This window comes from Chiloscyllium punctatum, chromosome 35, assembly GCF_047496795.1.
Source record: "Chiloscyllium punctatum isolate Juve2018m chromosome 35, sChiPun1.3, whole genome shotgun sequence".
In the NCBI taxonomy this organism is placed as follows: domain Eukaryota; kingdom Metazoa; phylum Chordata; class Chondrichthyes; order Orectolobiformes; family Hemiscylliidae; genus Chiloscyllium; species Chiloscyllium punctatum.
In genome coordinates, this window is record NC_092773.1 from 20,982,832 (window position 1) to 21,007,288 (window position 24,457).

General features: G+C 41.6%; 1 protein-coding gene and 1 long non-coding RNA gene across 4 annotated transcripts in view; one reads left to right on the forward strand and one right to left on the reverse strand.

The window, feature by feature from the left end:
* Positions 1-24,457, reverse strand: part of LOC140459753 (uncharacterized) — a 35,078-nt gene that overhangs the window by 3,253 nt on the left and 7,368 nt on the right. The window contains exon 2 of the long non-coding RNA XR_011953859.1: positions 4,620-4,772. This is a non-coding gene — a long non-coding RNA (uncharacterized lncRNA). The remainder of the gene's footprint in view (positions 1-4,619; positions 4,773-24,457) is intronic.
* On the forward strand, positions 869-23,837 carry enkd1 (enkurin domain containing 1). Of its 3 annotated transcripts, none has more exons than XM_072554242.1 (9): positions 869-952; positions 4,514-4,607; positions 5,827-6,051; positions 7,858-8,030; positions 13,012-13,161; positions 13,419-13,588; positions 14,230-14,366; positions 17,718-17,889; positions 23,651-23,837. In XM_072554242.1, exons 2-8 carry the CDS (start codon positions 4,523-4,525, stop codon positions 17,876-17,878), a joined length of 1,101 nt encoding a protein of 366 aa, XP_072410343.1. In that variant the 5' UTR covers positions 869-952; positions 4,514-4,522; the 3' UTR covers positions 17,879-17,889; positions 23,651-23,837. The 3 variants fall into 3 exon arrangements, with proteins under 3 accessions (XP_072410343.1, XP_072410345.1, XP_072410344.1); XM_072554243.1 differs by lacking the exon at positions 869-952 and adding an exon at positions 1,265-1,283; XM_072554244.1 differs by lacking the exon at positions 13,012-13,161.

Sequence of the window (24,457 nt, forward strand, 5' to 3'; positions counted from 1 at the left end):
CAATGAGGAGCTGCTAACATGTCAACTCAAAATGGAGAAGAACATGATGAACAAATAGCGTGTCTCCTATTGATGCGACATGATGCCTCCGTGTGGCATGCTTCAGAGTAAAATAATCCAAATAGAGACAGTGGTGGGGAAGTGAGAAGGATAGATATGTCAACTGGTCAAATAAATTATGTGTTTAAAAAACGGTCAATCCAGAGATGATGCACAGCCTGTCTTATCATTGTCTTAACCCAAGATCATTCAATAATATTACTGAATGACAACCTGACCATACAATCTTCAGTATCTCCCCCAGACAATTCGTCTTGCTCAGCCTTAATGGTTAATATAATTTCTTCTGAGTGTGCTGAGAAATGAATATTTGGGCATGGGAAAGCTCTGCATTTCAAAGGTCTTCCGAAAATGCCTTCTTCCTCAGACGGTAGGATCAAGAAAGTGTATGCCTTTGGATAACGTGAGAGATGAAGGAATATCGGGAGGTGAAATTAACGAACAGTGACTGAAATACAGTGAGCATTTCCTTGTCACTGACGGTGAGACTCAATGAATATTAATTATCCCCATAATGATGTTCAATACTATACGCTGATATTCACAGTGAAATTTGATACATAACACCCTGATGTTGACAATCAAACTCAACACTCTATACGCTGATGTTTACAGTCACACTCGGTATAACACTCTGATATCGACAGTGAAGCTCAGTACGCTGGTATTCACAGTGAGACTCGGAATAAGACCCCGATTGTCACATAGAAACTCAATGAATATGTCATGGATTTTGACACTCAGGGGCGGAACCAGCCAGTGTTTCCGAATGTGTTCGGACCACGTGAGGGACGCGGTTGCCACGGTGACGGAGGTGATGCAATGACGCTGCATTTGCGTATGTTCAGAGTGGCGTGCGCGATGCCGTGGACCGTTGGAAAGCTGGAAGAAGGTAAGCGAGTGGCTGTCGCGCTGATGGGCTCTTAATCCCAGCTCGGGGTGGTCCTGGTTGTCCGTGATTCCTTTCGGGTTTACACTGAAGGACCATGACTTATTCCAGCCTGCTCCTCCCCAAGCAGACTGAACTCCGAGCCTGGATACAGCTGATTGCAACTTGACTCCATAATGATACACTGGATTTTGGCAATGCTAGGCTTTGTCCCACAACCCCCCCCCCACCCCCACAACCACTGCAAAAGTGCGTCCAAGTCGAATAACCCCTGTACTGATTCTGACCAGAAACCAACTTGGGCTCAGGCTTTTAGTCTCAGCCGTCAAACAGGGTAAGAAGAATGGTTTCTTAAACTGTGTTGTCCAAGGCCCCTTATGAGGGAAAAATGACCCTTTGAACTATCCATCGGTTTCTACCTACCCACAGTCCTTACCACCGCAAAAACGCTTATCAAAATCAATGGAAAGAATTACACTTTTGATGAGATGGCAATGAGGAGACATGCAGAACCATACAAGAAAGCTGCATTCGGACCTCATACAGCTATTTCCTCTTGTCATTTAGCCACACAAATGTTGAAAGTTCTATTTCTTTGTTGACATAAATTGGGCTTATAAAACTAGTTGTTGCATTTTGTGATTTGTGCATGGAGCTGGTCTGGTTGCCAGATGTTAGGTAAAAACAATGACTGCAGTTGCTGAAAACCAAATACTGGATTAGTGGTGCTGGAAGAGCACAGCAGTTCAGGCAGCATCCAACGAGCAGCGAAATCGATGTTTCGGGCAAAAGCCCTTCATCAGGAATAAAGGCAGTGAGCCTGAAGCGTGGAGAGATAAGCTAGAGGAGGGTGGGGGTGGGGAGAGAGTAGGATAATGGGTGAGTGGGGGAGGAGATGAAGGTGATAGGTCAAGGAGGAGAGGGTGGAGTGGATAGGTGGAAAAGAAGATAGGCAGGTCGGACAAGTCAAGGAGACAGTAACTGAGCTGGAAGTTTGAAATTAGGATGAGGTGGGGGAAGGGGAAATGAGGAAGCTGTTGAAGTCCACATTGATGCCCTGGGGTTGAAGTGTTCCGAGGCGGAAGATGAGGCGTTCTTCCTCCAGGCGTTGGGTGGTGAGGGAGCGGCGGTGAAGGAGGCCCAGGACCTCCATGTCCTCGGCAGAGTGGGAGGGGGAGTTGAAATGTTGGGCCACGGGGCGGTTTGGTTGACCCGCACCAATCAACCCAGGGCATCAATGTGGACTTGAACAGCTTCCTCATTTCCCCTTGCCCCACCTCATCCTAATTTCAAACTTCCAGCTCAGTTACTGTCTCCTTGACTTGTCCGACCTGCCTATCTCCTTTTCCACCTATCCACTCCACCCTCTCCTCCTTGACCTATCACCTTCATCTCCTCCCCCACTCACCCATTGTACTCTATGCTACTCTCTCCCCACCCCCACCCTCCTCTAGCTTATCTCTCCACGCTTCAGGCTCACTGCCTTTATTCCTGATGAAGGGCTTTTGCCCGAAACGTCGATTTCGCTGCTCGTTGGATGCTGCCTGAACTGCTGTGCTCTTCCAGCACCACTAATCCAGTATTTGGTTGCCGGATGTTGTTAATTCATGTGACCTCAGCCATAGTGTTGCATGTCAGTCACTTGCATTTTCAGCTACAGTAGTTAGTGGATCAAATGGATCTATGTAGACAACCAGTGGCGTGGGACTGTACTTTGAGAACCACTGCCCTATAAGGATTTTCTGAGGAGGAAATCACATTAAATTTGAGGGTGGTTCAGATTATCTAGGCCTTTGGATTAAGCAAAGCCACTTTAGTAGTTAAAGAATAGTTCAGAATATTGTTTAAAGTAGATTGTCAAATTAAAGTAAAAGATTTGTAGATACATAATCAATGGCAAAAATGCGAAAAAGGATTTGCCTCTCAAGGAATAAAATACCACTGGAAAACATTCCCGTGTGTGGCAAAGTAATGAAGTTAAGATTAGATTCAAAGAAACAGCTTGCAATGTTACCAAAAAGGGTGCTGTGAGCCAGAGGATTTTAAAAATCAGGAAAACCTGACCAAAAAATGAGATTATGAGGATGAAAGAACGGGTGGAAGCGAGCAAGAAAATAGATAGTCAAAGCTTTTCTGAGAACTTATAAGAAAGGAATTAGTGGAATTAAAATTGACCCCATGGAGGCAAAGACAGGAGAAATTACAAGTGAAAATAACAATATGTCAGACATTAGGTCAAGAAATATTTCTTTATAATGTCATAATGGATACTCTAAGAAAAATAATCAATATTTGGGAACTGAACATTTCATGAGAGTAAGGAATTAAATTCAAATAGTGAAGTTGTCATAAGGTTTAAAAAAAGGAGCTGCAAAATTATTAGAAGCATTGGTTTTGATTTTCCAGTATTGTTAGATTTTAGGAGAAAGTGTGGACTGGAGATGCACATTGAGAGTGTGGTGCTGGAAAAGCACAGCAGGTCAGGTCGCATCAGAGGAGCAGGAGAATCGATGTTTCGGGCATAAGCCCTTCAACAGGAATCCGATATTAGGACTGTCCCATGGATTGGCAAGTAGCAATTATGACTCTGCTATTCAGGAAGGGCAAGAGAGAGAAAACTTTGAATTAAAGGCAAATCAAGTGTATGAACTGTCGCTCCAAATTGATCCATTGACATTTTAGATCCAGAGACAAATCAAAAATGATCAATAACTGATAGATTAAGAGTTAAGGAGAATCAAAGGAATTTTAGTGTGATGTTCATGTGCACAAATAAAAGTGAGTTGACAGATTTTAGAATTAATTTAACAACATTAATAGAATCATTGTCTAAAGTTAGCATAATGGGGAATAGTAGTAAAGACCTCACTCAAAGTATTGTATTCAATTTTGGGCCCTGTACCTCAGGCAAGATTTAAACTCTGTGGAATGACCTCAAATTTACAGCGCGGTAGTTTTCAGGTCATTAAACCCAACTGGTTCACATTCATGTTTCTGCTCCACATGTCCCTCCTTCCACCTGTCAACTTATCAGTGTGATTTTTCTATTCCTTTCTCCCTCATATATGTGATTGGCTTTCTCTCAAACATATCTCTGCTATTCAACTTAATAATTTCTTGTGATTTCAAGTTTCACCTCTGAGTACAGAAGTTTTTCCTGAATCTCTTATTGGATTTAAATTAGTAACAAGTTGGTTGATCCAATAAGGTTGCTTCAGGGAATCGATTGTGCCTATTGGGCAACTCAGAACAAGAAGGCATGACCTTAAAATTACAGCATTTGGATGGGAATTTGGGTTATATGAAGTGTTGAATAAGTCTGCAGTTTTGTTTGCCTTTTTGAAGTTCAGTTGTAATTTTCAACACAGAAATTAGAGTTTTCTTTTGTTAGCCAAGGTTTTCAAGTGATATAAAACAAACAGGAAAATGAATTGAGGTACAGTTCAGACATGATCCAAGTTAATGGTGGGATAGACTTGAGGGACTGAGTGACCTCCTTCTGCTCCTGTGATGCTCCTTTCCTTCTGAAATTATTTTGACATAGCTCTGTTACTGTATTACCAGGAAGCAAAGATGTCTGAGGGTCCGTCCAAGATATCTGGTCCCATTCCACCAGACCCAACACTATTCCCAGATTTCTACAAGCGTCCAATGTCAGGTGAGGTTTTACCTTTTTGTTTCCAGTGAAGTGCTTTCCATCTTCCTTTTATGTTATTGGTTGAATTTCGTATTCTCATCTGAGAGGAAACAAAGTTGAAAGAAGTGTTTCTGCATGCAATGATTCTTGCCCTTTTGCCCATTCTGCGCAATGGCTTAAGGTAGTCTGAAAGAACAAATTTAAACAAGAAATAACTCTTCCTAGCTACATTTGAAATAGAGTAATTGTGCAGGTACAGTATATTCATAGAAACATGGGAAAATAACCAATTGGAATCTAATTGAGAGCTTCATGGTGTTGTTATAGATACAATGATTGGACACCCTATTAATACTAAGCTGAAATTCAGTTGAGAACTAAGTGCAAGTAATTGGGTGAGTGAAGATTCATATTCAGTAATTACTCTCCCAGTGTTGAATATTTCACAATATCTAATTAATAACAAATATGGTTTTAATTTTTATGATCTGATTCTGATTTGTTCGTGAGTTTAGTACTATTCCTAAAAATGACGATTGCATAGGATGACAGGGAACAGGTGCTAATTATTTTATCATTAATTATCCTGAATAGGATTTGCTGTACAGATGGTGAGTGATCTTTGGGAGGTTTGTGATAAGACTCTTAACACACTTGGAGGATATCTTGAAACGTAACGATTTAAACAATTGTTTAACTGAGAATGTGATAACCTTGGAACAAATGTGGGGCACTTTGCAATTTGACATTGAAAATTTTGCTCCTCTTACTCCTCAGATGAGAGTCAAATTTACCCAGTGTTGTTCTATGCCTGCAAAACTGAGCTCAGTAAAGAAGGAGAAAGTGAGGACTGCAGATTCTGGAGATCAGAGCTTAAAAATGTGTTGCTGGAAAAGCGCAGCAGGTCAGGCAGCATCCAAGGAACAGGAGAATCGATGTTTTGGGCATAAGCCCTTCTTCAGGGCTTATTCCTGAAGAAGGGCTTATGCCCGAAACGTCGATTCCCCTGTTCCTTTGATGCTGTCTGACCTGCTGCGCTTTTCCAGCACCACATTATTAAGCTCAGTAAAGAAGGGAAAATATATTGACGGTTTTCATTTCTTGTAATTGTTCAGTTACAATTTTGGAAGCTGATACGATCAATTCAGCATTAAGATCCTCATGGCTGAATGATCAATTTACAGGTTGTATATACTGACAAATATGTCTAATTGTTTTTGTCTTCTGTTTTTCACTGCAGCTCGGGGTCGGCTCGAAGGGAATAGCTTAAAACTAGACTTCCTTTTGGGACCATTAGCCCCTGATCCCACCTTGTACCCCTCATGCTACAGTGCCCGCCCATCGCAGCCAGGTCCACGTGTGCGTTCAAATGCCAGAGAGATCCTGGAGAGAGGGCAAAAGGGCTCTGTCGGCATGCTGCTGCAGCTGGAAGGAACATCGTTATATCGACCGTTGTCACCAAAAAGTAAATGATCTTTGTACTGTGTTGGTGTTTCTGTGGAATGACTTTGCTGATGAATAAGCATCTGTCAGGATTGGAATCTTGCTAATCCAAAACTAAAATTAAATTCTGGAACGAGGTGGAGATACTGCATTGATATGTTATATTTTGATGGTAAGCTCTCCATTTCGTTTAAGACTCTTGGCAGCCATTGTTCAGTTGATTTGACTAGCTTCACAACAGGCTACCTCGACCCGAACCACTGAAATTCCCTCTTTAAACCTAATTTTCCCTTCTCTCAATACTGATCATGATCAATGAGGTGAGTAAAAGATGGTGTTGGCTGATTCTCAGTTGAATGGAATAAAAGACTGCCTTTGGCCAATGAGGAGCCAGTTTTGCAATGATGATTTCAAGGTATTTTTGGTTTTGACTATTGTGCCTTGACTCTGATACCAATTGAAAACAGTATATCTCTCTTTTACTGACCTCATTGATCATGATCAGTATTGGGAGGTGGGAAAATTAAGTTTAAAGAGGGAATATCAGTGGTTAGGGTCGAGGTAGCCTGTTGTGAAGATAGTCAAATCGGGGGTGCACAAATAGCCAGAATTGGAGGAGCACACAAATAGGGAGTGATGAAATGACGTATTTTGGTGGGAATATTGAGGAAGGACAATATAAGCTAAAGATTGCAGTTTTAAGGGAGCTGTCGGAGCAGAAAGAGTGGAATTCTGTGCAGATATCACTGAAGGTGGTGTGGCAGGTTGAAAAAATGGTACAGAGGTGTTGGGCTTTGTAAAGAGAGGCATAGAACACAACGGAAAAGAAGTTCATGGAACTTAGTCAAAACAGTGTTTTAACGTCGATTGAAATGCTGTGAGGAGAATAGAATATCAAAGTAGGTATGTTTTGTGAAGTTTTAAGGGCACTGAAGAAACCATATCTGGAGTATTGTATGTAGTCATCTTATTTAAGAAGGGACATAATTGTTTTCGAAGCAATTCAGAGAAGATCCATTTAATTTACTTCTGCTTATGAGGAAAAGTTAGAGGGGTTGGATCTTTATCCACTGGAATTTAGAAGAATGGGGAGAGATCCTGAGTGAACTTGACAGGGTGGATGCTAAAAGGATAATTTGAAAGGATAACTGCAAGAAAGACTAGAACGAAGGGACACAATAAGGAGTCACATATTTCTGACATGAGAATATTTTTATATCAGAGGATTGTGAATCTGTGGAATTCTCTTCTCTAGAGTGTAACGAAGGCAGAAATACTGCAGTTTTAGAACTGAGGGACATGGAATTAATTTTTGTAAAGAATCTAAGAGTATTGGGGTCGACAGGAAATTGGAGTTGAGGCATTGCTGAGATCAGCCATGATCTTAACGAATGGAGAACCAGCCTCCAGGAACTAAGCAGTTTACTCTTCCTTAATTATAGTTTCCGTCATTTTGTCTGAAAGGTCACCAGCCCTTAACATGAAGATATGTACGAACTTACATGAAAAATGGTCACAATCAACACTTAGTTTGTTAATCTGATGATGTGCAGATGTTGGTATTGGACTGGGGTAGATAAAGTCAGAAGTCACATGACACCAGTTTATAGTCCAACCAAGTGACTTCACCTGATGAAGGAGCAGCACTCTACAAGCTTGTGATTTCAAATAAACCAGTTGAACTCTGATTTGGTATTGTGTGACTTCTGATGTTGTTAATTTGATGTCATGAAAATCAGTAGACCTCCTGATGCTTTTTTTTTTGCCTCATTTTTCCAGATATTCTGGACTCAGACTTCAATTCACAGGAATCTTGTTTCTGTTTTAGAGAAAGAATTGAAAGATCATGAAAAGGAGAATGTGAGGCGCATACGGGAAATTCAGAAGAAATGCAGGGAGAAGGACCAAGAGCGAGAACTGAGTGGCCCCAAACCTGTGAAAGCGCTGTGGAAGTCCCAGAAATATGAATCCATTCCTTCAAAAGTGATGGCACAGTTACAGGTAGATTTGGGCGAGCAATGAAGACAATACTGTGTTGTTAGTAAAATATTGGGATGGTTTTCTCATGACTTGAGGACAAAAGCATGAGATAGTTAGGACTAACTTGCAAAACTGTTTTCTGTATGTAACACTGGTTATTTTCAGCCAGAATTATGAACGTGCCTCTCAACTTGGTTGCAATACTTCTGTGGCTAAATAGACTCACTATTACAATTCATTCAAGAGGAGCGGCTCCTTGAGTACAGTTAAAAAGAACATCTGGAGTGTTTAGTGGAGAATTTGGATAACACAGTTCTATTTAGAAAAGAAAATTCAGTAAAATCTGTAAATACAGAGCAGATAAGGCTGTATTACTTGAGGAACGGAAGTTGAAAAGTGTCTAGGTTTTAAGATCCTTTTATCATAATCGTAAGAGGTGAAAAGTTGATGGATTGACCCAGTTCTTCACAAATGCTGCTTGACTCCTGAGGACTGTATTTTGTTACATCTGCAGATTTCCACTGCCTGCAGGATTTTGCAGATGTTGTGTAGTTTCTTTTAGTGTGGTTGTTAATTTTTTTTTCATTCATCTGCGGAAAGTGGGCAATGTTGGCTTGCTGGTGTTTATTGCCTGTCCCAAGTTGCCCTTGAGAAGCTGGTGATGTGCAATCTTTTTCAAAATTGCAGTCCACCTGCTGTGGTTGACCCACAATACCATTAATGTGGGGAAATTCCAGGAATTTGACCCAGTGACCGTGAAGGAACAGCAATATATTTCCAAGTCAGGATGGTGAGTTGTTTGGAGAAGAACTTGAAGTGAGTGGTGTTCCATTTTCTATGCTGCCCTTGTCCTTTGATTAAAGTTAAAAATCACACAACACCAGGTTATAGTCCAGGTTGGACTATAACCTGGTGTTGTGTGATTGTTAACTTTGTACACCCCAGTCCAACACTGACATCTCCAAATCTTGCCCTTTGAGGTCTGAGGATCTTTGAATTTCTACAGTCCATCTTGCAGATAGTAGCAGCAGCATGTACTGAGTGCCAGTGGTGGAAGGAGTTGTTACTTGTGAGTGTAGTGCCAATCAACTGGGCTGTTGTATCCTGGATAGTGTCAAACATCTTGAGTGTTGTTGGAGCTGCATCCATCCAGGCAAGTGGGGTGTATTCCAACACACTCCTGATTTGTGCGTCATTGATAGTGCACAGGCTTTGGGGAGTCGAGAGGTGAGTTACTCACCACAGAGTTCCTAGCCTCTGACCTGCTCTTGTAGTCATGTGTTTATGTGGCGAGCACAGTTGATTTCTGGTCAATTGTGACCCTGAGAATGTTGATAATGGGGGATTCAGTGATGGTAAAGGGCGATGGTTAGATTGTCTCTTACTGGTGAAGGTCATAGCCTGGAATTTGTGTGACTGTTATTGCCGCTGGTCAGTCCAAGCCTGGATATTGTCCAGATATTGTTGCATTTGAACACGGACTGCTTCAGTATCTGAGGAGTCGCCAGTGGTGCTGAACAATGCAATCATTGGTGAATATCTCCACTTCTGACCTCATGGTGGAGGGAAGGTCATTGATGAAGCAGCTGAAGATAGTTGGGCCTAGGATGCTACCTTCAAAGACTCCTGCAGAAAGTCCGGAGCTGAGATTCCTGACCTCCAATAATCACCACCATCTTCCTATGTGCCAGGTATGACACCAACCAGTGGAGGGATTTGCCCCCTGGATATCCATTGATTCTAGTTTTGCTAGGGCTCTTTGATGTCATATGCAGTCAAATGGAGCCTTGATGTTACCACTGTTGCCTCACCTTTGGAATTCAGTTCTTTTGTCCATGTTTGAGCCACGGCTGTAATGTGGTCAGGAGCTGAGTGACCTGGCAGAAGCCAAAGTGGGCATTGCTGAGCAGGTGCTGCTTGATAGCACTGCTGATGACACCTTTGCTGGGGCACTAATTAACCGGATTGGATTTATTCTGCTTTTTATGTACAGGACATTGCTGGGTGATTTTCTACATTGTTGGGGAAATGCCAGTAATAATAGCAAATAAATTAATAAGTTTACTTGCCATGAAAATGGTGCGAAATATTCAGTCATGTTTTGAAAGCAATTCTGACATTTTGCTTGAAACTTTTCAAACCATATTGACATTTCTTTCTTTTCTATGTTACAACATGTTGTTTTCAAATTTGTGAACAGACATTTTTGTATGCTGATTTTCTTTTATCCCTGAATAATCTTGTAAGCTGCAAGAAAGCTTGTTCTTCCCTTACTTGCCATCATGGGGAGAATCCTCCAACTTTGTGGAACCAGGAACAAAGGGATTAATGGACAGCAAGTGTTACTTCTGTTTTCCCTTTTTAGATTGTAGAGTCATAGAATTGTAGAGTCCGACAGTAGGAGATAGGCCTTTTGGCCCAAACTGGTCTTCACTGACCTAAATGTCCATCAAAACTAACCCCATTTCCCTGCACTTGCCTCATATCCTTCTGCAACTTTCCTATCCATGTGTTTATTCAAATGCCTTTTTAATGTTGTTAATGCACCTGCCTCCTCCACTTCTGCTGGCAGCTCATTGCATATGCATTCCACACTCTGCTTAAAAATGTTATCCCTCAGATTTCCTTTTATTCTTTCCCCTCTAACCTTCAACTAATGTCCTCCAGTTGTCGATGCCTCAGCCCTGGGAGAAAGACTGAGTGCATTCACTCTATCCATGCCTCTCATGATTTTATACGCCAATATAAGGTTTCCCCTCTGCCTCTTATGCTGCGAAGAAAAAAAATCCTTGCTTGTCCAACCTCTCCCTATAACTCGGACCACTGAGACCAGGCAACATCCTTGTAAACTTCGTCTACACTCTGCAGTTTAATAACATTCTTTCTATAGCAAGGTGACCAAAACTGAAACAATACTCCAAGTGTGGCCTCACCAACGTGGTGTACAACTGCAACATAACTTGCCAACCTTTTATACTCCAATCCCTGACCGGTGTAGGCCAGTGTGCCTGTGATTGAATTTTGCCCCTTCCTCTGAGCTGCTTGAGGAAATTTTCCTGAACACACTTAACACATTTCACCCCATCTAAGCCCTTACCGCTCTGGCAATCCCAGTCTATGTTCGGAAACTTAGGAGGAAATCCCCTCCTATGACAATCCTATGACTCCTGCAAGTCTCCCTGCCATATTTTTCCTCTAATTCCCATTGATTATTTGGGGACTTAAAGGACAAAGAGCAAGTGAGGACTGCAGATGCTGGAGATCAGAGCTGAAAATGTGTTGCTGGAAAAGCGCAGCAGGTCAGGCAGCATCCAAGGAACAGGAGAATAGACATTTTGGGCATCAGCCCTTCTTCAGGAATGAGGAAAGTGTGTCCAGCAGGCCAAGATAAAAGGTAGGGAGGAGGGACTAGCCTGCTGGACACACTTTCCTCATTCCTGAAGAAGGGCTGATGCTCGAAACGTCGATTCTCCTGTTCCTTGGATGTTGCCTGACCTGCTGCGCTTTTCCAGCAACACATTTTCAGACCTATAGTACAACCCCAATAACGTCACCATCCCCTTCTTATTTCTTAGCTCCACTCACAAAGCCTCACTTGATGATTCTTCAGTTATTTCGTCTCTGATTACGACTGTGCTACTAGCTTAAGTCAAAAATGCAACACCCCTGATCTCTTTTGACCACCTCTGTCCTACCTAAAACACCTATACCCTGGTACATTCAGCTGCCAGTCCTGTCCCTCCCTCAGTCAAGTTTCTGTAATGGCTATAATATCCCAGTCCCACATACCTATCCATGCCTTGCGTTCATCTGCCTTTGATGCAGTTTAACCCAACAGGCATTCCTTACTCCGTATTCTGTTCCAGTCTGACCTGTCTCTTCACTTTACTGTTTCTGATTACTATATGTGGTCTATTTCTGATTATGTGGTCACACAAAGCAGTGAGCCTCTACAGTTACTGCCTTTGCTGTTTGAATTCCTATATCGCTGGACATCAGAGTGCATCTGGGAATGAACTGCCAGAGGAAGTGGTGGAGGCTCGTACAATTGCAACATTTAAAAGGTATCTGGATGGGTATATGAATAGGAAGGGTTTGGAGGGATATGGGCTGGGTGCTGGAAGGTGGGACGAGATTGAGTTGGCATATCTGATCGGTATGGACGAGTTGGACTGAAGGGTCTGTTTCCATGCTGTACATCTCTATGACTCTAATTAACAGTTTTTATTTTACTTTTCAAAAGTGAGATTTAAGTGTTGAACGTTTTATTTGGAGCCAATTGAATTTTCTCCATACAATGACAGAACTGCATCTCTCCCATCTCTTAATTTCCTCCTCCAGGATGAGATACAGTTGTGGAAAATACTGTGGATGTTGTAAATCTGACTGGATAGAGTTGATGTTTTAAATCTGATAGGACTTTTCTTCAGAACTGAAAAGGGTTAGAAAATGGTGGTTTTCTCCTGATGGCAAAGGGGGAAAAAGGAATAAGGGGAACAGATTGTGATGGTCCCAAAACACAGCACCAGGGTCTCAGGTTCGATTTCAGCCTCCGACGACTGTCTGTGTGGAGTTTGCACATTCTCCCTGTGTCTGTGTGGGTTTCCTCCCACAGTCCAAAGATGTGCAGGTTAGGTGAATTGGCCATGCTAAATTGCCCATCGTGTTAAGTGCATTAGTCAGAGGTAAATGGAGGGGAATGGGTCGAGGTGGGTTGCTTTTCGGAGAGTCGGTGTGGACTTGTTGGGCTGAAGGGCCTGTTTCCACACTGTAGGGAATCTAATATAGTCTAAAAAAGCAAAAGACAATGGGGATACTCATGGTGCTGAAGGAGAGATTAACATGTGAACTTGACATAAATACTTGTATGGGAAATGAGTCCATTGTGCTGCAGATCCAATAGCTTTGTCATGTATTGCTAGATTTTCTAAAGCACATAATGGAGGCATGCTCTTTGCTTCTTTCCCATTTTCTTTTTAAATAATTTGCTGTTTATCCTTAGGAGAGTTCACCCCCTCAACATTGTGAAAGTCAGCATTATCTTAAAGCACACTCAAGATGTGGGACAGGCATTTGCCCAAAGCGATCCTTGTCACCTAGTCCACCAAAATCAGAGAGTTGTGCTGAAATCGCAGAAAGCGATAACAGAGAGGTGAGAATAGACTTGTCCAAACTCACTTTCTGCATTCACGTAACATTCATGGTTGCACTTACAAAATATTTCATTGTGTAGAGCGTCCTAAAGCCACCAAAGCCATTATTGTATAAATGCAAGCTTTTTACTTCGTGCACTTTATGATATATCAATTCAGATTTCCTTATTTTAATTGTCCACTTTTTTTCTTAAATTTATTGTAAATGTAAATGTAAATGATCAATTACTAATCTCCTTGTTGTTTTCTTTTCAAGATTCAAGTCAAAGGTGTGAATATTGATTTTGTGAAGCATAATGCTCAGAATGCAAGGAGAATGCCAGTGCGACGCTCCAAATCTCTGCAGTCACTTGCAGAAGTGCTTGATAGGAAAGAGAAGGAACAGCAGGAATATATAAGCAAGAACAAAGGCCAGCTTCCTCAGTAGTAAGCAGGGACTATTGGTATATTATAAACCTTACTAATCCTTTTTTTCCTCCCCCTCTCATCTTATGCAATCATTTATTTAAACCAGACCATTACTACTGCAGCACTGTGTGCATTTTTTTAATTCTAGAGATATTCTTGTCTTGTCTTAAACTTGCATCTCTGTAACCATCAACATTTCTTCGTTTTATGCTGTCTTTGTCACAGTTCTTCTTAAATTTTGTTGACCCTCTAAAACTTGAAATCCAATTTTTTAGATGTACTTTCTGTCTCTGCATCTCAATATGTTAAAATTAAACTTAATGCAGAGTTTCTTTATCTGTCTTATCCTCAGAGGTTCAATTCTCTTTGGCTTTCTTCCCTTCTATGGTCTGCAAGCCTTTAGCTCAAAGTTGGCATTTGTTTATGACTAGTTCCTGATGTACCTTGTTTGCCCTTTTATTGATTTTCCATTTTGATTGTGATCTTTAGCCTTGGTTTTTCTCATTTGAAAGACAGAGTTATGAGTTGTCGTAACATGCACCACTTATTGTTGAATTGCGTGCTTTACCTACCTCCCTGTATTTTTCGCTTTTAATTGAATTTTTCTTTTTCCTCGTTTTTGGTTGAGGATCCTTAATTCATATTTTGACTGTTTTCAGTTTGATTGATCGGAGAAATCAATGGCGTAAAGAGGCAGAGGAACGACAGAAGAATATCCCTGATCCGAGCATGCCTCCTGGACATACTAGAATGCCAGAAAATGAACGTTTGGAAACACTTCATTCCCTGCAACAAAGTATGTGTGATATGCTTGTTCTGATTTAAGAGCAATCAATCAACCCAAAGTTGGTTAATCAATCTGTATTTTCTCATCAATTTCCGAAGCATGCATTGCTCTGCAAATTTGCTGCTTGTTCTTCAATTCGTTAATGTAATAATTAGTTCACTTTTAAAAACCAGAGTTAGTTTCCAGTAGTTGCAGTTGTGGAATTTATAGTGATTTATGAGACACTTGCTGCTCATATGATATAAATGGTTCAGAGACAATCAAATAATATGAGCTTAGAGTTCTCCAGCTGTTGTTGTAACTTAATGTGAGTGCAATATCTGCACCATGAAGCACATAAATATTTCATGTGAACATCCAGGACCATGAGTTTTAGGGGTCAGTCATTACTGGAATCCTGTTGTTTGAACATTTATTTCGGATACTCCTGTGTGACACCCATTGATGAAATAGATATATTTGCTATCTTTTTAACATTTTACTGATCAGTTCTTGATAAAGCTATCGAAGGCAGGAGACAGTTTCTCCTGCAGTAACTTCAAGTGCAGATATACCAACTATTAAGGTAAAATAGCTCTGTGAGTTTGACTTACTCTTTGATACACCTGTGAAGAATTATTTCAAAAACTACGCATCCAGATGCAGTTGGAAAGACAGTTGAGGAGCAGAGCACATTTTGCTCCCATACTATTTGCGAGTTTGCAGCTTTCATATGGTCCACATACTTGTTCAGCACCTATCCAAACTTTATATGTCACTGGACCTGACCTCCCATCAACCATGCCCCGAACCCATGCAGGGGGATTCCCATGGCTTGTACACCAAACTTTGTCCCCTTAAGTAAACTCTCTCTCTTATAGGACCTTGTGTCTGGTATTGGCATTCCTGATGCCATTTAAACTGCTCCTCCCTCACCCATGCACCAGTCCAGGAAATTCAGATTTATATGGTGCAGCAGGTCTGCTTGAGCCAACACTGTATATGCGTGAGAGTTGGTCCAATAATTAAATAGGAGCTGGGACAGTTTGGTATCTAGTCAAGTTCGACACTGTTTCTTTAAGCCTGCCTTCAAAGTTTGGACTGTTCTTTCTGCCAGTTCATTGGATGATTGATGGTATGGAGCTGTCCTTACATGACGCATAACATTTGACTTTAGGAAATACTCAGATTCTCTGCCAGTAAAGGATGGCCTCTTTTCTGTGACACAACACTTCTTCTTGGAATTCATATATTACAAAAGATGCACACAGTTTTTCTATTGTTGTTCCTGTATTTAACAAATTAACTCAGTGCACATCCAACCATTGTGAATGGGCATTCACAAAGAATAAGAACATTGAGCTCACAAAAGGACCTGCACAGTTGATGTGTAACTGTTTACCTGGCCAATCCCACGAATATGGCGGAGCTGTGGGCTTTAATTCTTATCTTTGCACTCTGATCACTGTCCTACCAATGCAGCTATGTCTGCATCCAGTCCTGACCACCAGACCTTTCGTCAACATATTCATTTTGGAAACTCCTGCATGACCCTGGTGGGGTTCAACCAGTATCTGGCTGTGACCTTTATTCAAGACTATCACTCTTGCTCTTCATATTAATAATATGCCATCCTCTATTGTGATCTGGTCTCTCCAGGTCCAAAAAAGTTTCAGTTGTTGTGACAGCCCTTTGGTTTCTGTCATCATCACCAGCTATTTCAGTTTTGCCTTGCCTTTTGCAAACCAAGTCTGATACTGTCAGCTGCGAATGGATGGGTATTTAGAAAATTTCAAACCATTACGGTCTCCTGCAGTGGTCGATCAGCCAGCGGGAGACAGCTCACTACATCTGCATTTGCAACTTGTCCTCCGAGATGGTGTTCCAAGTTGTAATTATTCGTGTTTTGAATTAATATCCACTGTTGAATTCATCCTGAAGCTATGTGTGACACTGCCTAGTCCTCTTTCAGTAGACCGACCAGGGATGAGTAGTCAATTGTTGTTACAAAACTGCATCGAACAAGTGAGGAGAATTTGGCCTTTTGGCTGCTGACACTAATTTTTCAGTTAATTTCTTGAAAAGCTTTAAAAGCTATTTTCATAGACAATAGTAATGAAGTGCAGAATCAGAATTTCAATTTGTCATCATTATGCTTTTGGTCTGTGAAATCTCTGCCATAGTGGTTGCTGTAATTACTTTTGTCTGATAACTAATAGTCTTCTGTTTTGGTCAACCTTTTGACAGGTCTTGCAAGAACAATGTCTTTTATTTACTTTATAAAAATTAGGACCAAAAAAGAGAGTGTTTTTAAAAAAACAGTGGTTCCAGTTTTGAAAAACAAGTATCCCAACACCCATCATGTAAACAATTATTTGAATTAGCAGTATTTGCAAAGTTGCAGACAATCTGGCACCAATGATGAAGGCTTTGCTGGCAACAAGAAATAGAATGGTTTATGGACTAGTGACAAATTATTAATAATAGAAATGTTTTTGCCTGCCAACGACTGTACCATCGGTTCTCAGGTAAATGAACAGCTTGAAGGCAGGAATAAGTTGGAGAGAGGGAGAAAGTTGTTCAATTCTTCCCCAGTTCAGGACTGGTATCCCTGTTGTCTGCGGTCATAACTCATTGTAAACCTAAAGAAAAAACATTTCTTTTGCAACAGCTGTTTTATTCTCTGACTTTTAATTGTGAAGGTAACAATTTTGTTTTTATAAGTGTACAAACCACTTTTTCTAATTCTCTCTCGAACCACTGAAAGAAACCAGAAAAATAAAATGCAGTGGACACTGAAAAATTACACGGATTATCTCAACAGCAGAACTCAGGAACAAAGACGACTGAACTTTCTTTGTAGTTTTTTCCCCTTTGTCCATAATTTACCCTGTCTGTCTGTTTCTGTGTAAGGAGGAAATTCATAAGGGAATTAGAGTTTGAGTAAGTTTTGTACGTCAAAGGCTTACAATTGTTTACATGTAGCTAGAGTCTAATTACTTGTAATATCGATCGATTCTTGTTCAGTTCAGAAACGTATTCCATGTTTTCTGTCAGCGAGGGTCTCAAGTCAGGTCAGTTCGGGAACTTTGCATACTTTTTGAAATCTTCAATTTTTGTTATGACTCTAGAAATAGTGGTACTTGATTTCCAATGCACAGTGAGTTGTAACAATTGCCTCACTGTTTCCACTGCTGACAACAAATATTTTTACATGCAATTAGTCTTGTATATTTCCATCATTTTCCAAGGAGTGATATGAGGGAATAATTAAACATATTTGAAGCTGGTGTCTTATCAGTGAGATTGAACAATGATATGCGCAATGTATAATCACAACACTTTTAAGCTTATTTGGTTTGATCTGTTTCCACTCCTCAGCCCAACAACAGCTGACCAAGCAACTGTTGATGTTCCCTGTAAGAGTGGATACCATTGGCATGCGGAATCGACGTACCGACCTTGAAAAGAAGTTGGCTGAAATTGAAGAAGCCATTAAAATTTTTTCACGCCCAAAAGTTTTCATCAAAACCAATGACTGAGCAACTCAGAGGTAAAAATTTGGCTATTGCATCGACTCTGTAGAATATTTTATTTCTTATTTGAGATAACAGTTTTGAGCAACGTGGTTATGACCTGGAAGGGGGACTGTGTTGAGGTGTGTAATACCAAAGGTGAATCAACAGCTCTTCCACTCATAACTGCTTAAAGCATCAAGATCAGCATAGGATGCATAGTGTCTCAGTGGTTCAAAGTGGCTTATCTGATGCCAGATCGTTTGTGGTCTGTGCTGAGTTAGCAGTAGAGTCAGTCCTAGTAGACTTACACCAATTCCATATGTTGATTATAAAAAGATATGATGGAAAGACTGGATTAAGCTTGATTGCAATGTGCTCTGTAGTCAGCTGTCCTTCATTACCAAGACTCCGGTCCAAATGATTGCATGTAGGGAGCTGTTCGGTGGATTGACCACTCATGCAACCGTATCTCAGTCAAGAGTTTGTGAGTTTTGAGACGATTTATAGCTCAAGTTGAGGTTCTGGATGTAGGTTTGGTCGCTGAGCTGGAATGTTCATTTTCGGATGTTTCGTCACCATACGAGGTAACAGGATGACCGACCAGAGGAAAGCCATAGCAGTCAGTTCCCTGGCACCGAGCCTGACACTGTGGCAAAGAAGGGAAGGGGGCAGAATAGAAAAGTACTCGTGGTAGGGGACTCAATAGTTAGGGGAATCAACAGGAGATTTTGTGGTCAGGATCGGGATTCCCGGAAGGTATGTTGCCTCCCTGGTGCCAGGGTCCGGGACGTCTCCGATCGGGTGTATAAGGTTCTAAAAAGGGAGGGCGAACAGCCAGAAATCATGTTACATATTAGCACTAATGATATAGCCAGGAAAAGGATCGAGGATATACAAAGTGATTTCAGGGAGTTAGGATGGAAGCTGCAAAGCAGGACGAACAAGTAATGTTCTCTAGTTTACCACCGGTGCTACGAGATAGCAAGGCGAGGAACAGGGAGCAGGCACAGCTTAACACGTGGCTGCGCAGCTGGTGTAGGAGGGAGGGCTTCAGATATGTAGATAATTTGGGATGCCTTCTGGGGAAGGTGGGACCTGTACAAGAAGGACGGGTTGTATCTGAACTAGAAGGGGACCAATGTCCTGGGTGGAAGGTTTGCTGGAAGAGTTCAAGAGGGTTTAAACTAGTATGGCAGGCGGGTGAGAACCTGAGCTGTATGCCGGAGGTGAGAGTTGATGCAGATGAGGCAATAGCAAGAGGTAGACCAGCTAGTGGGAAAGATTTTCATGGGAAGGAACCAAGGGATCAGTTAAAGTGTGTTTGTGTTAACGCAAGGAGTATCAGGAATAAAAGTGATGAACTTAGAGCATGGATCAGTACCTGGTGCTATGATGTTGTGGCCATAACAGAGACATGGGTTTTTCTCAGGGGCTGGAATGGTTGCTGGATGTTCCAGGGTTTAGAGCATTTAAAAAGAGTAGGGAGGGGAGAAAAAAAGAGGAGGGGGTGTAGCACTACTAATGAGAGAGGGTATCACAGCTACAGAAGCTTCCATTGTCGAGGAAGATCTGCCTACCGAGTCAGTATGGGTGGAAATTAGGAACAGAAAGGGAGCAGTCACCTCGTTAGAGGTTTACTACAGGCTTCCAAATAGCAGCAGGGAGATGGAAGTAAGTGTAGGTCGGCATATTTTGGAAAAGTGTGGGCAGGGTAGGGTTGTTGTAATGGGTGACTTTCACTTTCCCAATATTGGTTGGAACCTTCTTCGAGCAGAAGATTTGAATGGAGCTGTTTTTGTAAGGAGTGTTCAGGAGGGTTTCCTAACTTAGTACGTTGACAGGTCGACGAAGGGAGAGGCCATTCTAGACTTGGTGCTCGGAAATGAGCCAGGGCAGGTATCAGATCTTGTGGTGGGAGAGCATTTTGGTGACAGTGACCACAACTGCCTCATATTCTACACAGCTATGGTGAAGGAGAGGATTAGGCAAAATGGGAGGATATTTAATTGGGGAAGAGGAAACTATGATGCGATTAGACATGAGTTAGGAAGCATGGACTGGGAGCAATTGTTCCATGGTAAAGGCACTATAGACATGTGGAGACTGTTTAAGGAACAGTTGTTGCGAGTGATGAATAAATATGTCCCTCTGAGACCGGCAAGAAGGGGTAAGATAAAGGAACCTTGGATGACGAGAGCGGCGGAGCTTCTCGTCAAAAGGAAGAAGGTAGCTTACATAAGGTGGAGGAAGCTAGGGTCAAGCTCAGCTCCAGTGGATTACGGGCAGGCGAGGAACGAGCTCAAAAATGGTCTGAGGAGAGCCAGGAGGGGCACAAGAAAGGCTTGGCAGAACGGATTAGGGAGAACACAAAGGCATTTTACACTTATGTGATGAACAAGAGAATGGTCAAAGAAAGAGTAGGGCCAATCAGGGATAGCATAGGGAACTTGTGTGTGGAGTCTGAGGAGGTAGGGTAAGCCCTAAATGAGTTTTTTGCTTCTGTCTTTACGAAAGAAACGAACTTTGTAGTGAATGAAACCTTTTGAAGAGCAGGTGTGCATGCTGGAATGGATACAGATAGAGGAAGCTGATGTGCTGAAAATTTTGTCAAGCATTAAGATTGACAAGTCGCCAGGCCCAGACCAGATTTGTCCTTGGCTGCTTTGGGAAACGAGAAATGTGATTGCTTCGCCACTTGCGAAGATCTTTGCATTCTCGCTCTCCACTGGAGTCATACCTGAGGATTGGAGAGAGGCAAATGTAATTCCTCCCTTCAAGAAAGGAAATAGGGAAATCCCCGGCAATTACAGACCAGTAATTCTCATGTTTGTCGTCTGCAAGGTGTTAGAAAGGATTCTGAGGGATAGGATTTATGACCATCTGGTAGAGCATGGCTTGATTAAATGCAATCAACATGGCTTTGTGAGGGGCAGGTCATGCCTCACAAACCGTATCAAGTTCTTTGAGGATGTGACTAGAAAAGTTGATGAGGGTCGAGCTGTGGATGTGGTGTATATGGACTTCAGCAAGGCATTTGATAAGGTTCCCCATGGTAGGCTCATTCAGAAGGTCAGGAGGAATGGGATACAGGGGAGCTTAGCTGTCTGGATATAGAATTGGCTGGCCAACAGAAGACAGCGAGTGGTAGTTGAAGGAAAATATTCTGCCTGGAAGTCAGTGGTGAGTGGTGTTCGACAGGGCTCTGTCCTTGGGCCTCTACTGTTTGTAATTTTTATTAATGACTTGGATGAGGGGATTGAAGGATGGGTCAGCAAGTTTGCAGACGACACAAAGGTTGGAGGTGTCATTGACAGTATAGAGGGCTGTTGTAGGCTGCAGCGGGACATTGACAGGATGCAGAGACGGGCTGAGAGGTGGCAGATGGAGTTCAACCTGGATAAATGCGAGGTGTGATGCATTTTGGAAGGTCGACTTTGAAAGCTGAGTACAGGATTAAGGATAGGATTCTTGGCAGTCTGCAGGAACAGAGGGATCTTGGTGTGCAGGTACATAGATCCCTTAAAATGGCCACCCAAGTGGACAGGGTTGTTCAGAAAGCATATGGTGTTTTGGCTTTCATTAACAGGGGGATTGGGTTTAAGAGTCGTGAGATCTTGTTGCAGCCCTATAAAACTTTGGTTAGACCGCACTTGGAAAACTGCGTCCAGTTCTGGTCGCTGTATTATAGGAAAGATGTGGATGCTTTGGGGAGGGTTCAGAGGAGGTTTACCAGGATGCTGCCTGGACTGGAGGGCTTATCTTACGAAGAGAGGTTGACTGAGCTCGGACTTTTTTCATTGGAGAAAAGTAGGAGGAGAGGGGACCTAATTGAGGTATACAAGATAATGAGAGGCATAGATAGAGTCGATAGCCAGAGACTATTTCCCAGGGCAGAAATAACTAACACGAGGGGTCATAGTTTTAAGCTGGTTTGAGGAAAGTATAGAGGGAATGTCAGAGGCGGGTTCTTTACACAGAGAGTTGTGAGAACATGGAATGCGTTGCCAGCAGCAGTTGTGGAAGCAAGGTCATTGGGGACATTTAAGAGACTACTGGACATGGATATGGTCACAGAAATTTGAGGGTGCATACATCAGTGGTCGGCACAACATGGTGGGCTGAAGGGCCTGTTCTGTGCTGTACTGTTCTATGTTCTATTATCAGTGAGTCTCTGCATGAAACACTGGTGGCATGGCCCGCTTTCTATATGTGTTCATGTACCATGTAAATAGAAAGCAGGCCATGCCACCAGTGTTTCATCCAGAGGCTCACTGATAATGTTACTTAGTATGGTGATGAAACGTTTGAAAATGAACCTTCCAGCTTAGCAAGCAAACCTACATTCAGTTGAGAGTTTCAGGACAGAACTGACAATGGTCTAAGAATGGAGAAAATGGCCCATGCCAGTTGGACTGATTTTTTCCTTTTATAGTTAATATTTTGTTTCTGAGCATATTTGCAATTCAGCAGGTGAGATCCATCAGGGTATAACTGAATTTTGAGAGCAGTGTGTGATTTATTTTAAATAGACAGAGAAATAATTGGTTTTACTACAGATCTTGATCTTGCTCACTGCTCATGTCCATTTTCCTGCCTTTTCCCCATAACCCTTGACTCCCCCACTGATCAAGAATGTGTCTCTCTCGGTCTTAAATATACACAAAAGACTTTGCCCCCACAGCTGTCTGTGGCAAAGAATTCCAGAATCACTTAATTGTATGAGAAAGGAAATTGCTCCTTCTCTGTCTCAAATGAGCACCCCTTATATCTGAGTCTGTGTGCCCTCTGGTCCTAGACTCTCCCATGAAAGGAAATTTTCTCTCCGTACTTATCCTGTCAATCCTCTTAAGAATCTTAATTGTCTGAATGAGATCACTTTTTATTCTTGAGTGAGTAGAGTCCCAACCTATGTAATCTTTGCTCACAAGACAAGTGGGGATCAAATTGCTGAACTACCTCCAATGAAATAATTTTTTTGAATAATGGGACCAACATTTTTCACAGTATTCCAGATGTGGTCCTCCCTGCATCTTGTACAATTGCAGTAAGACTTCCCCAATTTAAAAAAAAAAGCACCAGGAATTGTAACAATGATCAGACTTATGAAAATCCTCAATACAATCAGAGGACAACTTCAATCATGAGGGCCATCTTGTGGCAAATGGAAGCTTTGCCAGAATTTGACATGACTGTCAAAGTCACAGCTGCAGTGGAGCAGTATGTTTAGATTTTCATGGACAATCATGGCACAGGATATAAATTTGGTATGTCGAGAGCTGGGAAGTTTTTGTCTTCCAATTAATACTGAATGCTCTGGAAAGCAACAGCTGAACTGTTAGCATCCTAACAGAATAGATTTGCTTTGTTAAAATAGCTGTTGGTTGAGTTACCTGATCATTGGGGCACTGCATTAACTGCTGGAAGATTTGTGTCAGGGTTCAGGTTCAGAAGGGTTCAACCTTGATTGAAAATCTCTTTGAGGCAATGGCAGTTCAGCACTCATGTTTAGTCACTGTGGCAGAAAAAGAAGCCATTTGGCTCATGGTTCTGACATGAAGCATGACCATTTGAGTTCCTGCTGCTTTATAACATAGTATGCCCTTTATAATACTGCCTTTAGGAGAGGGTGACAAAAAGGTGGAAAATGTTAGCATTATTTTTACAAAGCTGTGATCTCATTTCCCTATTTTTATTTCCATATGATGAAGATGCAAAATCATGTTTTGTAGCCAAGTTGTTGTGTGAATTATCTGATGCCAAGTCTTTGGGTTTTTGTTTTATTTGTTTTTAATGCAGACTTCTAGCTGAAAGCTACTTGATGTCAACACTGAGCTGATCCTGTTGGGAACAAGGTGTACATTGAATTGTGGATCTGTTACTAACTTCTTCAGGCATGTAAATAAGTAAACGGTCAGATTTTTATCAATATAATTAAATAATTTTGTAATGTTTTTTCATTAAATTTATTAACATTTTAAAAAAAGGTTTTCATTGTTTCAGTGAGAGAGCATGTAGTCTTAAATGTGACATAGTTGCTGCAGAAAATGCAGCAAAGTGCTTTTTCAGAGGAATTGGGGACGTCTGTTCATAGTGTCAATGGATTGGTGTAAATGAGGTGATAACATTTGTTCACTTGTGGAATGTGTGGCAGTAGTTCCTTCTCACGCATATTTCATAGTAGGATGTCAGGCAATTAAATTGTTGGTTTATATCGAAGACTCTTAATGAAACTCCTACTCAATAGGAAAAGAACTTAATTTAGTAAACTGAGTGGGATATTCACGCAATAGAACAATCTTGATACATTTTCACGTCCACCACACTGAGCAGATTTGAATTTATGAAGCTCCGCTCCCTCATCTTAACTGCTCCGGGAAGTTTGGAAGATGTTTTTGTGTGTGTGTGTGTGTGTGTGTGTGTGTGTGTGTGTGTGTGTGTGTGTGTGTGTGTGTGTGTGTGTGTGTGTGTGTGTGAGAGAGAGAGAGAGAGAGAGAGAGAGAGAGAGATAGTGACATGACTAAAACTGGTGGAAGATTTACCTCCTTATGGTTGGTTATGAGTGAATGCTGGCTTGTCATGGATTGAACATTTGAGTGTTGTTCC